This window comes from Crassostrea angulata, chromosome 4, assembly GCF_025612915.1.
Source record: "Crassostrea angulata isolate pt1a10 chromosome 4, ASM2561291v2, whole genome shotgun sequence".
Lineage (NCBI taxonomy): Eukaryota > Metazoa > Mollusca > Bivalvia > Ostreida > Ostreidae > Magallana > Magallana angulata.
In genome coordinates this window covers 13,802,129-13,818,487 of record NC_069114.1, presented here as the reverse complement: position 1 = coordinate 13,818,487, position 16,359 = coordinate 13,802,129, and the positions used below count along the sequence as shown (strand labels likewise).

Sequence of the window (16,359 nt, the reverse complement as noted above, 5' to 3'; positions counted from 1 at the left end):
TACTTGTACCTAGTAATCGTGGTGCAAGTTGATGACCGTCATTGCCCCTTACCCCATGGACATCAATCTATCTCAGGTTAACTCTCACCGCAAACCTGTTCGTAATTTCAGTTGGGTAGACTGATCACAAGCGTGAAGTCAAACATAACAGCAACAAACCACCGACCTATTTGTTAGTGGCATATCACCTATAACGAGTGAACCATGTGTTCATGGATCATCCCTCCATTAATAAAAGTATTATCATATGCATTCATGCATTTTAAGCTATTCGTTATCAATATTAATTTTTAAACTGTACAGTATCCTATTCGCTATTACATATATTGAAACTGTTTTTGTTCGTGACAATATTAAAGTGTGATTACTAGTTACTTACTATAAAAACATTGGATTTCGTGGTAGCTCAATTTTCGTGGAATTCGTGGGTTCCTCTCATCTACGAATTAACATTCTCCACGAATTTATAAATTAGAGTTATAAAGCCCATTTCCTTTTGTAGGTATAAAATAAAACCCGAAATTACATCCCCACAAACCTGTAAATTCTGAGCAATTCACGAAAATTGGCCCCCACGAATTTTAATAATTCCACATTATGCTTGCTTTGGTGTATGTTGTAAAATATATGCTTGAACTGACTGTATATGAGTTGAACTCTTTGAACTTCCTTCCATAAAGAGGTAAATAAACCTTTCATTCTTCGACGAGTCTCTCTCTTTCTCTCTCTCTCTCTCTCTCTCTCTCTCTCTCTCTCTCTCTCTCTCTCTCTCTCTCTCTATTATACATATATATGAAAATACAAAAAATAAAATTTGCGTTGAATAAAGTTTACTTATTGTTGATGCTATGCACAATATGCCATCAAGGAATAAAACTTTTGCGCTTATTTGACTTTTGATCAGTTGTGCATTTCTTCCTGAATCTCGTTAACAGTCAACTCAAACGCATTTAGAAACGACAAGAAAGATTGTGTTCTCTTTTTAGTTTCGGCAGCAAGCTCTGATGACCCCGAAACAGCATAATCGAAGACGCACTCCTGATCATCACCACACACCTCCACTGCATCCGCCGGGAGATCGGTAGGTGTCTCAAAGGCAGGAATAAAGCTAGGATTTTGGTAATTGCTGTACGTAGTCCCATCTTCGTAAGTGAACAGTGACGCCTCCTCTGTTATCCTCCCTGAAAAAAAAACACAACAAACATTGATGCATAATACTTTTTTGAGAAAGTGAAATATAAATAATTATTTAAAGTTATTTTACACTGTAATCCAAAGTTCTGATAGATTTCTTCCGAAGTTGAAGTTGGTTGTAAGATTCCATCCGATGGAGTTCGTAAATCGTTGCTTTGTTCACCATCAAAATCGCCCAATAGTCCTCTTATATGCCCTAAAACAGTAAGGAAGCTTTCTATCAAATTGTGTATTCAACAAAAATTGAGATTTGATCCATTTAACAATTAAAAGTTTAATCGTCCATTTAAGACTGTATAAGGACTTTAAAGATTTGATCAATTTTTGAGAACTTGCCTGTTAATGAACTGTTCCCAACCACTGGTATTATGTTCAGCACATTGGAACTTGCTGTTGTTTGAAATGATATTCCAATGGTTGTAAATGAAATGAGATGACTCTTTTTTGTTGCACCCGAATCATCAATGTCCGGTGTGATTTGATGCACAGACACACCTAAAAAGCGGGGAAAATATTTTTTAAAAAACCTCTGCTCATTTTAAGACACAAACCCGCACACAAGAACAAAACGTAAAGCTATACATTTTTACAAAAATTTTATTTGCATTAAAATCTTACCTTTGAAATGGTAAGAAAGTGTTTCATCAAAAGCTAAGACGTCACCATTAACTAACAGTTGAACAATACTTGTGGAGTCGAGACGGACTTCAACGACAGCTGAGTTACTTAGATGTTGGGATACAAAAGATGTACAAATGCTTGCGTCCTTAAGATTTCCTAAAAGAAGGGACAACATACTGTAAATATATCGATGGATTAATGATTATCAATGTCTAACTTATGTCAAAAATCACATTAAGTGATGTTGCTAATACCATTGTTATCACGGAATTGTTCAAATCGGATTTGGCTTTGGAAACTGTCGTCATTAGTTTTTAAATAGACAAATTCGCCTATACCATTAAAAGTGTATGCGTAACCATCAAGTGTAGTTAAATGTGGATCTCCGACAGTTCGAGCTGGAATATCAAAAACCATCATAGTTAGATAAAACGTTTCCGTTGTTACATGTACATCGTACGATTAAACTTCCACAGAACAAAAGATAATGGACTGCAAGAGGTCCTTCAACATTATATTTACCTGGTCTAGGTGGTTTATAATGCACACAAGTGCTTTTTTGTCTGCGTTGTATGTAACGAGGGCAAGTGGATGAGAACCTTGAATCTTTAATACCTTGCAAATAATGTTTGGAATATCGACAACAATATAAGAAAGGAAGTACATCGAAGTAAAAGTTAGCGATGAAAGGTTGGACGGCCGGGCCTCCTAGATAATGGTACCGCTGAAGAGTTCCACCTTCACCGTAACGAGAATCTATAAGCTTGTCGTCATTGTCGTAACAACACATATTGTCCATTCCATTCGGACTGTAATTGTAAATGGTCTCACATTGAAATATACACAATATACTAGTAGTAACTTTGGTTTAATATTAAGCTATGATTTGTTTATACAATTTGTTTTAAATACACACCCAAAGCTAAGCAAGTTCACACAATGTTTTGCATCTTTTCTGTACAAACAGTTGCCAGTTTGTTGGCTAAACATGTTGCAATTTGGGTCTGGCTGAAATCTTACACCATCCAGCAAAGCTTGGTCTAATGTGCACGGACAGGACTGAACACGATTTCGTAGCAATGGTGGAAATTTTAAATCTTTTTTGAACCAGTCCACACAAGACAGGTAAGCTTCTTCTTGCTGTAGAGCTAACGGAAAGACATCAGACCAAATTCCTCTTCTAGGTCTGAAAATTGAGAATATTTTTTAAATATTTCAAAACAAAATCTATAACAGATAAAAATGAATGACATTTTGCACCGTTTATGCTTTGCTTCTAAATATGAACAGTTTTCTACAAAGAAACGTAATGTTTAGAATACAGGTTTTATTTTTCCCCATAGACAGTAATAAAAAAACTTGATATATAAACATTTTTTAAAAATAATATTAAAGTATTTTCTAGAAAAGCAAGAATAATTGATCATAAATATTTTGAATTTTCTTACTGATCATTTTTCACGGTTGCAGAAGACACCATAATGGCCAAAACATAGTTCTGTGTTTCCAAATAGATTTCCTTCCATTCTGCTGAACGTTCCACTTCTTCTAGCAGAAGTTGACTCTCCCATGACAAATGTCCATCAGTGTCCTCCTGAGATGGACAACGTAGAGATGGTTAACTTGAGTACAGCAAATAATTGGAAACAAGCTTACATGTATAAGAAGATACTTACAATCAAGGAAAAGAGATAAATGTCGATCGTATCATTATTCTGCAGTTCGGCCGCGTCCCTATCCCATGAAATATTGTGATATCCAGAAAACCAATCATCTGGGTCTTGTCTGAATACTCTTTGCTTGCTGTCAGCTATATTAACTAAAATAAACATTCGATCAAAATAGTTGAAAGGGTCTCAATACTGGCGTGAAACTGCTCTATGGCGTTTTAATTTCACGGAGCAGAATAAGCATTATTAGTACCACTCGTGATGATTTCAACTTTTCGCTAGGAAAAGAGACATTCTTAACATTAATCAATGGGATAATCAGCTTTTTTTAACGAATATTTTTACTTTTTACATTTATTCCCTACACTATGTTTCCTAACATATCGGTTGAAACCCTCATTAACAAACGAAGATGGGGGATAAGATAGCGAATATGCCCATTCATATTCGTCGTAAAATACAATTTTGATTTATTTTTTTCCCAATTGAATCTATTCAAATATATTTTAATTCCAGTTTGCAAAAACACAATTTCTAACTATACTTAGTTTTTAATATATTTAACAAAAGATAAGAAAAAAATATTGCCTTAAATTTCTGTGGTATCGAACCCATAACATAAAAACCCAAGTTATATAAGGTTAGCTTATGTCAGGTACTCTAACCACTGAGCCATTTCAGACACAACAAAGCACGCTGTTTAAATACTATGTGTCACATTACATTTATTCCCTACACTATGTTTCCTAACATATCGGTTGAAACCCTCATTAACAAACGAAGATGGGGGATAAGATAGCGAATATGCCCATTCATATTCGTCGTAAAATACAATTTTGGATTTATTTTTTTCCCAATTGAATCTATTCAAATATATTTTAATTCCAGTTTGCAAAAACACAATTTCTAACTATACTTAGTTTTTAATATATTTAACAAAAGATAAGAAAAAAATATTGCCTTAAATTTCTGTGGTATCGAACCCATAACATAAAAACCCAAGTTATATAAGGTTAGCTTATGTCAGGTACTCTAACCACTGAGCCATTTCAGACACAACAAAGCACGCTGTTTAAATACTATGTGTCACTTTGGCTTCGAATTTACGGATTTGTATTATTCTTTCAAAACGTTCAATAGTTTGGTACAAAATGATATTTATAATGTATAGTGGGTCACCTCTCCACGTTTTTGTTGATTGAAATTGGTTTGTTTTCCATTATACCTTATTTAGGCTATGAGAAAAATATGGAGCACAAACCAACTCTATATAAGAAAGTGCATTAAATATCTAAAAAAAAAAAATTACACTATTTGCAGGTTTTGGTACGGAAACGTCTGTTTGAGTGAACATATTTCCGGCATTGAACATATTTATAGGTCAGAAATCAATGCTGTGTTAAATATATATTGTTTTAAATGATATTTTAAGAAATATTAGATTGATTTGATATTTTAATTTTTCAGTATCTTGTCCGACTCTGCATGGGCATTTTACACGCCTTATCCACCCATCTTTTACACATATCATCTTGAAATACATAGACAACCGTTACATGTAACAGAGTCTCTAGTTTCTATCTTTTTAGTTTATAAATCATTATCTATTATCGAGGGTTTGTTAACTTATAAAACCGACTTGTTTGAATTTAAGATTAGTTAAGAAATTTGAGAAACTCTCATTTTAACACAGAAATAGAAAACAAAACGGGATTATACAAATAGACCTTAAAATTTTACATAAGTAAAAGTATACTTAGTTTTGCCGGCCATATCAAGACTAAACATAAAATTCGGTAACATTTTTGAATGTGGAATTAATTTTTCGTACGTATGATAATTCTAAACATTAAAATGCTTTTGTTGATATCCCAATCCTTAGCATGTATATTTTGGAAGAATGACTGTTCCATTATATGTTAAAACGAGAACCTTGTACATCAATACATATATATATACTGTTATCCTATGGAAACATTTCTGGTCAACAAATACAGTTTTTGTAGTAATTTTCTTATGGTATTTGAATTTGAATATAATCAATATCAAAGAGGTGTTAATAATGTCATATGTGGAATTAATGGTAAATACATACGGACTGTGTAAGAATACTGAAGTGTCCTTGTGATAATCTGATCCTGGTCCGTAATTTCTACGTCTATAATAATTTCCCCTGTAGTATTAAAGGCAGGAGTGATGCAGACTATGCTTAACAAAGATTCCCTTTCGCACATGTACTTAGTTGATCCAGAAAAACTAGCCATTATTGTTGCTCTTGGGTCAATACATGGGGCACTTAGGGTAATATATTGACCTCCCAACATAGGCCCTGAGTTAGGGATGATCGCCAGATTTTCTGAAAGTGATCAAAATGCATGCAAAAGTTATATGTAATGCATGTTAATTTATCACAAACCTTTGAAAATAATGAGAGGCCATTTTAAAAAAAATATGCGGTCTAGAAGTATCTTTTGAAAGCACTTTTTCCTGTGGCATAACATTGACTATGTTTGCATTAGAATCAGTAAGCCTTTCATGGAATAAAACAAAACATTTGTGTTTCCTTACGCTCCACTTCACACGGTTGTATTACTTCCGTTTTGTCAACTCTAAATACAAATACTCCTGGAATCCGCACATTCGACATTTCGTCAATATTCACGACATCCGGAGTTAAACCAACATTTACTTTGAAAAACCGTACTCCATCGCCTGCATTGAATCCAACCTGTAACACATCTTGAGTTTACAGGAGCATACATGCAGCATGTATTCTATTTCTATCTCGTAAATTACACAGTAAAAAGACATGATCTGTTAATATTTGTTGTCAACGAATCCGTCGCTTTGTGAAATAGAGAGAAAAATAATCTAAACACAATTTACCAGTATGAAACATGAATATATCAGTTAATAATTTGAGATCGAAAAAATAATCGACCATTAAAATTAATTCATACTTGAGCCGGAGTTCCGCCCAATCCTGTGTCAATATTTCCGTTAGAAGTTGGTCCTGTTGTCCACTCTATTTCACCATAATTGAAAATCACGATCGAATGGTTTCCATCAGATATCAAGACTGCTTGAAAAGTATTTCTCTAAAATGCATGCAAAAATTATTATTTAATTACACCCAAGATGTCCCTCGCACTTTCGTAATCCTATATCAATCAAATGACTGAGAGACGGTTATACTTTGGATATACCTTTTCTGACTGGCTGTAAGATTTGTGGTTATTAATAAAGCAACAGAATGAGGAAGACTTTAACTGAAAAATGTGCTGAGACAGGTCAAATAAAGGACTGGTTAGAAACAAAAATAAGATGAGAGTCAGTTAGTGCTAATGAAGGAGAGATGGTGACATGTCTTATGGAAATATTTCACACGGCGGTAATTTGTTTTACTGGCAATGAAAAAAGCAATGTTAATTGTACGTGTAGGTTTGTTTAAAATCGTTAACTTAAGCGAATAATTCAGAATTATTTGATTTTAAATTTTTTTAATATTTGCAAAGTTCACAGCTTAATTAACAAATGTTGATGGGGATTGCCATTTCATGGATTTGGGTCTTTCAAATACACTCTCGTCTATTAAACGCAAATTGTCATGAGTGCCTTGGGGAAAAAAAACTTAATTTTGAAAGCAGATTTCAAAACTACGATATAAACTATGACTTTTTATTTTCTTAAAATTGAGATAGGAACTACTTCTATCTACTACCACACGCTAAATTAAAAATTTAAAACATGACACCCGTGCATTATTTATGAATTCATAAGTCTAATATTGGTGTGAGATAATCGCCGATTTGAGAAAGATCAGCTGAGTTTCTGATTTTAGACATTAAGATATTGAACTGCTTATTATCATTTTAATCACAAATGTAATGCATGTCTTGTATGTTATGAGGTAGAGAAATAAAGTATAAACGTGAGTCTCAAAACATGTAGATAAAACAAAAATACATATATATTCCAACTTAGCTGGTGTTATGAAGAAATTTGACCCGAGATGAAAATTGCCCCGGGGGTATTTTTCAACAATAAATATTGAGTTCAAAGGTGTTGAATAAGACGTGCTCCGATGAAAAACAAAAACGACGTCGAGTATAATTTCCTCTGCCCTAGATTTTTCAATTAAATTTTTTACACAAATTTCTACTATCATATAATTATTATTTTATGACAAAAAGATCAGACATTTACCGAGCGTTTGTTTAGGGGTTTTCTTAAAGTTTGTTAATTTTTAACATAGAACCCTGTGGGATTTTGCTTGAGGTGTATCAATGTAGCACTTTTTTTCATTTAATTCAAACTACTGCTCTAGGGAATTTTGTCCTCTTCTATATATGAACGTTTCTGCTAAAAAGTATCAAATTATTTAAAAAAAAAACCTTTTATCCCCTGTTTTGTTTAATGGGTCTTATCAAAGTTTGTTTTTTATTTGTTTTATTGTTTTATTGGGGGGGGAGGGGGGTTGCGTTCGCAATTTCCAAGATTGTCAGACAATGGCTATTTTTTTAATTGAAAAAGGCTAAAAAGGTGACCCATATAGTATAATTAAAACATTCAGACATATACATATACATATATTAAGGGTCATATATATAAAATACGTGGTAAATGTGTTGAAAAACATGAATTAGGCTATATGTAGGCGCGGGGTAAGAAAATCTGACAAAGAGCTAAGTTTGCTGAACGCTCTTTTCGATTTCCTCCCGATCCCAATTATAGCTTATATTTCAAGACAGTTATGTTTATTCTAAAATATGATAATAAATTTCACACTTCAAATGAGTTATTTTTAACAAATTTCGCTAAATATATGGAGTTGAAACCGTAACACCATGGCGTCAACCAAGCAAAAAGATGGTGGCGCAATGCAAATGAAAGGCTACATGAAAGCGTGTGTACTCGAACTGTACTCGGCCTCGTTAACTACTGTTCTACAATTTGGTGTTCGGCCAAAACAAATTGAGAAAATTTTTAAATTACAGAAAGGGGCAGCTAAAATTATTCTGCACCTTAAAACCACTCAAACTACCCCTATCTGTTGACATTTTTAGAGTTCTTTACTGGATGCCTATTCAGGATTATTTTATACATAAAACTTTTGTTAGCTTTTAAACTTTTAAAGGGTATGACACCAAAAGACTTCAATGTTTTAAGATATGTAAATCCTACGTACTAGAGAAACAAGTAGTGTTAGTGGTTTGTTGCAGGTGTTACTATCGTATTAAATTTTAATTTGTATTCTTACCAAAATTGTGCAAATTTTAATACAGATTAAAAATTCAAAACGAACTTTAAGGTAAAATTCTTTTGATATCTTTTTATACAATACTTCATTTACAATTTTTTAGCAAAATACACAGGTACATCCTGCAAGGCGTGAGACTTTGTTTGTGTCGAAGTTACACATGCGCATGAAAATCAAGTCGGGGCCTTTTCACCTCCCTTCGGAAACAACACCCATCAAAATTTCAAATGACCTAGCTTTATTACAAAACGTGAATAGTCAGACATCTTACACATGTCTAACTATCATCTTACACATTGTTTTTCATCTCATATAAAAAAAAAGTAGCCCCTGCCGCGGGCGGAAACGCCTTAAATTAAAAAATTAACTGGGTACTTATTTTGCTTCAGCAGTGTTTGGAAAGACTGAATATTATAAGCGCTCAGCCTCTTCTAGAATATCAAAATCTATTTTATGGAATCAACTGCCAGATTACTAGTATGTTCGAACGTTTAACGGCATTGCTTCTTTTAAGGTGTAATATCCCTCTGCTATTAATTTTACCTATCTTTTTTAAAAAATTTCATATTGATTTTCATGACAGTCAATAACAATAGATTCAGATGAAACAAAGTTGAAGTGATGAAGCGCTGCTAGATTTTTCAAAAATAGATAATGTGTCTAATCATGTAATGAAGAAAACTAGACATAGTGAATAGAAAAAGCAAAATTAAAAATATTAAATGTATATGAAAATAATATATAGTTATATACATTGCCAATTCATATTAGAAAACATAATAAAGCGGTGCTTTTTAGTTCAGAATAGCACTCTGTTGCATAGGTTTGTAACAAAAAATTGCTTCAATTAGCAATAGTTATCTTTCTTTATCATAGACTATTGAAGATTTTACATACATATTTCACATACAGTACTTGATAAATTGCCACAGTTTCTAATTAATCAGAAATGTTTTCTGTTTTTAAATTTGGATTAGATAATAGTTCATGTGTATGGATCCATATGTTTTAGAAATGCTAAAAGTGTAAACCAGTCGTGAGAGCATTTTGTTATAGCACTAAAAGGGGATCAAATGAATGATCTTCCAGTAACTAGTATGATCTCAATATAGGGGTATATTGTCTTGAATAAAATGTAATATTATTATTTGTTTAATTTTGTTGTCCCATATCTTCTCTCTCAGGTAAGAAAACCCATATTCAATTTTGAACATTTAAATGTTATGTTTCAAACGATGATAGTTAAGCCTAGAGTTTGCAATGGTCTTGGTCACGTTTTCCTCAATTATAATTCTTTCACCTTTGTGAACGAGCTATAAATGGGGAGAGAGAGAGCAAAATTTCATCCAAAATTCTCTGGCCTAAAACATCAAACACGCACTGTTCATGTACTGAACTAGTACATAAAATCTAGTAATATTACACAAAAAAATTAATCCATTGGGGGAGGGGAAGGGGTATACATGTAGACGCTGCCTCATTAAATTTTTTATAAATATAATTCGCTTCTTACATTTTTTTTTTGGTGAAAGTTTTCTTTACTTTTTTTCACTTGCCAAAAGTTTGGGTTTAGTTCGTTTGGTTCAAATTTCCTTTTTTTATAACTGAATATTAAATAAATGTCGCCTTCCAACAAAAATTGGGGCCCAGCACTGATTCCCTTATTGCTACATGCCTTAATAATTGTGAGTCAACAGAAACAAAGTGAGATTATTTTTTGCAGAAGTTATCTTTGTTATCAGAGGGATATTCCACCTTAAAACAAAGTATCTAAAACAATACTATTTAGCAGTGAAAATTTTATATATTGTATATTTTTTTTGTGAGTATATATTTTATTTATACTATTTATATGTGTCTTACACTTTTTTTGGTACATATGTTTTATACAGGACCACAATGTAAACTAGTATAGTGTTAATACCTGTACTTTCCTGTCTTAATAAAATACATTATTTATTACTATTGTTATAGAGAGGGATGGTAAACTCCAAAGATGCTTTGGAGCTTAAGCGATTTGCGTGGAGGGGTACCCTTTAACTGAGTGAACAACCATGTTCTTTACTGACTGAAGTTAATTAAATAAAAAAATCCTTGTTTTATATAACAGGTATAATTCATTTGATATCTCTCAAAATGCATTCTTTTTTATTTCTTTTACACTGGGTTTTTTTTTGCCATCAAATAATCTATGTTAGAATAGTTCCCAACCTAAAGATTCAGTTTTCCTTTTTAACTTTTACATTAAAATTTAATGAATATTAAAAGCATTATCGAATGTATATTTTTCTCAGTAATTTTACAGTTAATCTTTCAAAACGACGTCGAATGAAGAATCACCATTAAAAGTGTGCAGACCCTTCATATATACAATGGCACATGTATGATTTAGAAATTGATTTTAACTAACAAAAAGTTTATAGTTTTTTATTACAAAAATGATTAAATTAGTAAGATTAATATAAGTTTTCATGCACTGAATTGATAAAAAAAAAACCTGTTGTATCATTAAGTAGTAATTTTCCTCTTTTCATCTATTATTATTATTAAGATCTTCCTTTTCCTACGGTAGACCTTATTGTTATTGCTTTGTTTTTTTTCTTCACTTTTAATTATTTTTAAGGTCTTCTGATTCCAACGATTCCTGTTATTGCTTTGTGATTTTTTTCACTTTTGATTATTTTAAAGGTCTTCCTTTGAAAACGGAACACCTTATTATTGTTGCTTTGTTTCTTTTCCCTATTATTATTATTTTCATCTCTAACGTTTTCTCAGGAACGCTTCTGCCGATTTTAATGAAATTATCAGATCTTATTCAGCACAAAATTTGAAAGATTTTTATTATTTAATTTTTTGGTTTTCACCCCTAGTCTGAGATATTAATTAAAGAATTTGTTTTTGCTTGTTTATGAATTTTCTCCAAAAGTACTATAAAGATAGATTTTTCAAATTTTCAGGGATAGTAGAAAGTCTTTAGCCGTAAAGTCTCATGCATATCCAAACGCCCGCCCGCCTTCCCTTCCAGGCTCCGGGATCATGAAACTGTCTTAAATCTTAAGTCAGACTTAAGTCAATACATTTGCACTTAATTTTTAAGATTTTTCTTAAAGTGGATCACAAAAAAATTACTTAGGGTTATGTCTGAAATATTGTCTTCAATCTTAAGACTGCTATTAGGCAGACTTAAGTTTAAAGATTGTTACTAAGTAAGTTCAAAATGGCGACACTCGTTGGATTTTTAAGAAGAAATGATCAGCAAAAAAGGCGGCTCCCTAGTCCTCGGGTTTTCTATTTATAGTCTAGGTTTTTCCCCTTTGTGGACTTGCTGTTGAGGTTATTTCCCTTTGTTAAAGTGAAAGTGTGTAAACACGTCTGTATAATGACTGAAATGTTATCCAGTAAGAAACTATGCTAATATTTGTGTCAAGCATCTTTTAAATATAATTTTTTTAAACTTTGTGATATATGATAATGTTTACGATGCAGTCGATAGGAATCTTCAAACGAAGAAGACTTCCACTTTAAACAAATTCTGTCGAAAAATCGCACGAGTTACTATGGAGTTTAGCAATCTTAACTAAGTCTAAATCTTAGATTTATGACAAAATTCTAACTTAAATTTAAGACAGTTTCATTATCCCGGAGCCAGTTGTCACCGGAAGGTAGTGAAACACCTTAATTCTTTTTTTTGCTTGATTTTTTGTTTTTATTCGATTGAGACGCTCTCAACACTCGCAGATATGAAATCTGTTTTAAAATTTATCCGAGCATCCTCGAGGATTTTGGGCTCCAAAGACCTGTAGCGAGTGCGCCTAGCTCAGTCGTTTTAGTCGAGGGCATGTGTACAATCGACCCGGGTTCTGCCCCCCCCCCCCCCCCCCCCCAGTGCCGAGTACTTGTTCTTCCTTAATTGTGTTAGAATTTATTTATATCATCTTTATAATGATAAACTTTACTCATTTCTAATTAAAATCGAAATACTAGTGAGTATTTAAGTATAATTATATGTCTAATGCAATTCTTTTAGACGGGAAAATGGAATTTGATGAAGTGTTAGGACAACTATCTTTATAGGCTATTTTATGTTTTATTCAAACGGACACAGGATGAATATTTATCTGTACCATTCAGTCAACTGAAATACAACTGAAAGGTAACTGAAAAGTGACTGAATGGCATATTTGTGTGTTATGCAGAGATGGGGTAATGGTAATTTATAATGGTAATGGACTGTAATTCATTACTAATTTTGATGTAATTGATAGTGATGTGTAGTTGACCTATTTTGCAATTACATGTAATAGTATTTAATGAATTACTTTCAAAAAGGGCATGTAATTCAAGTTACTTTTCAATTACTTTTGATTACACACTGATAATTGTATATATGAATAAGAAAGATGTCCACTATCCATTGACCCCCTCTTCACCACTTCTAATAGTACAGAATTATAAAACAATACAAATACAAGATCAAGTTAGGAAAAGACTTAAAATGCTTTTAACTTTTACCAAATATACTTGCACTCAAACGGAAGACATATCGTTGCTCGCAACGAGCGTCTAGTAATTTTTTTCCTTAAATGTTTCCTCAAAAACGCTTCAGCCAATTTTAATGAAACTTTCAGATCTTATTAAGCACAAAATTTGAAAGACATTTATTGATCAATTTTCTGGTCGTTGCTCCCGGTTCCGAGATATTTAAGATTTTATGTTTTTGCTTGTTCACAATTTCTCTCCAAAAGTGTTAGAATACGAAATTTCAAATTTTCATTGATGGTAGAAAGTCTCTAGCCGCAGTGTCTCTTGCATATCTGAGTATCGGTCGTCACTTCCGGTCGTAACCGAAAGGAAATGAAAAACCTTTATTTTCAATTTTTTTTCCCTTGATTTTAGTTTTGTTTTTATTCGATAGAGACGCTCTCAAAACTTCCAAATATGAAATTTGTTTTAAAATCAATCCACACATTCACGAGATTCTGGGCTCCAAAATCCTGAGAGTAGCTCAGTTGTTAGTGGTGGGCTTGTGCCCCGCCGACCTGTGTTCAGTCCCCGAGTGCCAAATATGTATACCTTAAATGTGATTTCTGATTTATATTTGAAATGATAGGTTTTACTTATTTCCATTTTAATTTTATCAAATATCACAATAATAGCGACTTAAAAGTATAATTTAGGTACAATTATATGTCTATTTAAATTTTAAAAGAGGTTTCAATGGAATTTGATGTAGCATTAAGAAATGATAGAAATCAACAACTGCCCCTATTGTCTACTCGCAACAAGCGTCTTGTTTTTTTATTTATCATTATTATTTTCTCTAACGTTTCTTAAAATCGCTTCCGACGATTTCAGTGAAACTTTCTGATCTTATTTTTAACAAAATTTAAAAAAAAGAATACGCGTCATTTATTTTATTTTTACGTCGATTCCGCTCCCATTATATTTTTAATTTGATGTTTTTGCTTGTTTACGACTTTTCTCAAATAGTATGAATGATAGAACTCTCAAATTTTTTAGCGATTATACATAGCTAATAGTCGCAATGCCCTTTGCAATTCCCAACGTCGGTCGTCACCAAATGGTATGGTAAAACCTAATTTTTGAAGATGTCTTTGTTTTTCAATATTTTTCTATCCCTTTTTTACAGTTGATAGAGATACTAGTACTTTTGTGAATTCAGAATATATGATTTGTTTTAAAATCGATTTACGCATTTTCGAGATTTTCGGCTTAAAAGTTCGAAGCGATAGTCTGCGTAGCTCATTTGTTAGAGTCGTGGAATTGTGCCAAGTAGACCCACCCGGGTTTAATCCCCGAGTGGACTCGAAAACTTCCTAAATTGTATCATTTTATCATAATTGATTCTCATAAGAGATTGCAAGAACATTTCTACGTATTTGTAACATTGGAACAAATTGATAAAGCAAAATTGTTTATATTATCAAAGCCAAGAAAGCTTGTAATGAGTGATTGAATTGTCCAAAATATATCGACTTATTCTGATCTCTTTGTAAAAGTCGACATACTTTTGACAATTCATACGTTTCATATGAGTATGGCACGAATTCTAACGGTTATACGTTTCCGTACCGTACACATGCCTTAACGCATTGAAAAGACCACATTTAAAAAACTGAAAATTTATATAACAGGTCCATGTAAAGAAATAAAACTCAGATAACAACAAAGAACAAAAAATACGCTGAAAAAACAATTTTAATGTTTTTGTTTTCCATCGCATCGATCAAACTTCAATAAGTATTATCCTACCGAAAAGAATTGATTAAATTTGCATCTTAAATAATCGACTTTGTAGTAATCAAAAATATTTACATTCACTTTCTTTCCCCCTATTAAATTGCATTGATCGATTTGAGTGATATTTACGCATAACACAGAAGACCCAATCACCAAATCTGGTGCGTATGAATACATTCAGTCTTCCTTCAGAACATGACTGACTCTCCTCTCGACTTCAAACCGGATCACGACCTGATATTATACTTGGGCTGATTGATATTTCATGGATGTAAATATTTTTTTAAGATTTATATGAATTCAATTGATTAATTTCTTAGGATGCCAAAAATAGATTCATCAAATTACAGAATGAAAAATAAAATTGTATTATTAGAATTTAAAACGCTGTGCAATATTTTTGACAGCATAATTCGGCTGTTCCAAAGGCTCTTCAGTTAATTGCGCATTACACGTTGAATAAGCCCGAGATTTTTTAAAATAAATCATATTTGCGGAAAGAGAAAAAATGTTAAAAAATGTAAATATAAGCATTGAATCATTTTTTTTTTTGAAAGATGTGGTCTCATAACTGCAACGGTGTGTGCAAACAAATTTTCATAACGCGCTAGCGCGCGTTATTCAATTTGTATGCACGCACCGTTGCAGTTATGAGACCACATCTTTCAAAAAATAATGATTCAATGCTTAAATATATCTCAATTTTTTTTCAACCGATTTGACTTCGTCGAAGTTGGTGAATGATGGTCCGACACGGGAAAATTTGGAAGTATCATATTACTTTCTTAGTTCAGGTTTTTGGCGGGGATAAAATTGTTTGACAGGAAGCGATATCGATGCTGTTTTAGGCTAGGGGTAAGTCTATGGGATATAATTGACAATGGTATGCGATAATTGTAGTTCTTGCTGCGCTCGCCTAACCGGTTCACAACAGAAATATATTAGTTTACTGGCAGACTCAGATAATGTTCCAAATAGAAAAGAAATTATAACACTATCTTTTGTATAAAGTACCTTTAAACATCCTGACCCAAAGCTACAGCCAAAAAATGTCACGCTTTCCCATGTGGATATGAATATCCAGGACGCCTGAAAGTCCTTGAATCTGCTGGGAAAGTAGGTTTTGACATCATTTGTAGCTCGTTGTTTTATGGTGTTCTCCGTTGTAATTCTGTACAAAACTCTCCCTCCTTTTTTTAAATAAACATCCGCCCAGAAAGGAGCAATCAAGGCCCTATCAATAGGATACTCTAAGGGACGAAACCCGTAATAGAGATTTTGTAGGGAAATTAATCCATGGCTTGACACCTAAAAGATTTATCAATTTTGTATTAATAACTTCTTTAAAGTGGC

The 16,359-nt window shown here is 32.6% G+C and overlaps 1 protein-coding gene across 1 annotated transcript in view; it reads right to left on the bottom strand.

The window, feature by feature from the left end:
* Positions 1-900: 900 nt before the first annotated feature.
* Positions 901-16,359, bottom strand: part of LOC128182078 (protein mesh-like) — a 30,932-nt gene continuing 15,473 nt past the window's right edge. The window contains exons 2-14 of the mRNA XM_052850695.1: positions 16,021-16,314; positions 6,446-6,583; positions 6,054-6,213; positions 5,581-5,841; positions 3,492-3,634; positions 3,264-3,409; positions 2,732-3,001; positions 2,338-2,624; positions 2,070-2,213; positions 1,813-1,971; positions 1,531-1,689; positions 1,265-1,390; positions 901-1,181 (exon numbers count right to left, since the gene is read on the bottom strand). Coding sequence (XP_052706655.1) covers positions 901-1,181; positions 1,265-1,390; positions 1,531-1,689; positions 1,813-1,971; positions 2,070-2,213; positions 2,338-2,624; positions 2,732-3,001; positions 3,264-3,409; positions 3,492-3,634; positions 5,581-5,841; positions 6,054-6,213; positions 6,446-6,583; positions 16,021-16,314 — 2,568 coding nt within the window. The remainder of the gene's footprint in view (positions 1,182-1,264; positions 1,391-1,530; positions 1,690-1,812; positions 1,972-2,069; positions 2,214-2,337; positions 2,625-2,731; positions 3,002-3,263; positions 3,410-3,491; positions 3,635-5,580; positions 5,842-6,053; positions 6,214-6,445; positions 6,584-16,020; positions 16,315-16,359) is intronic.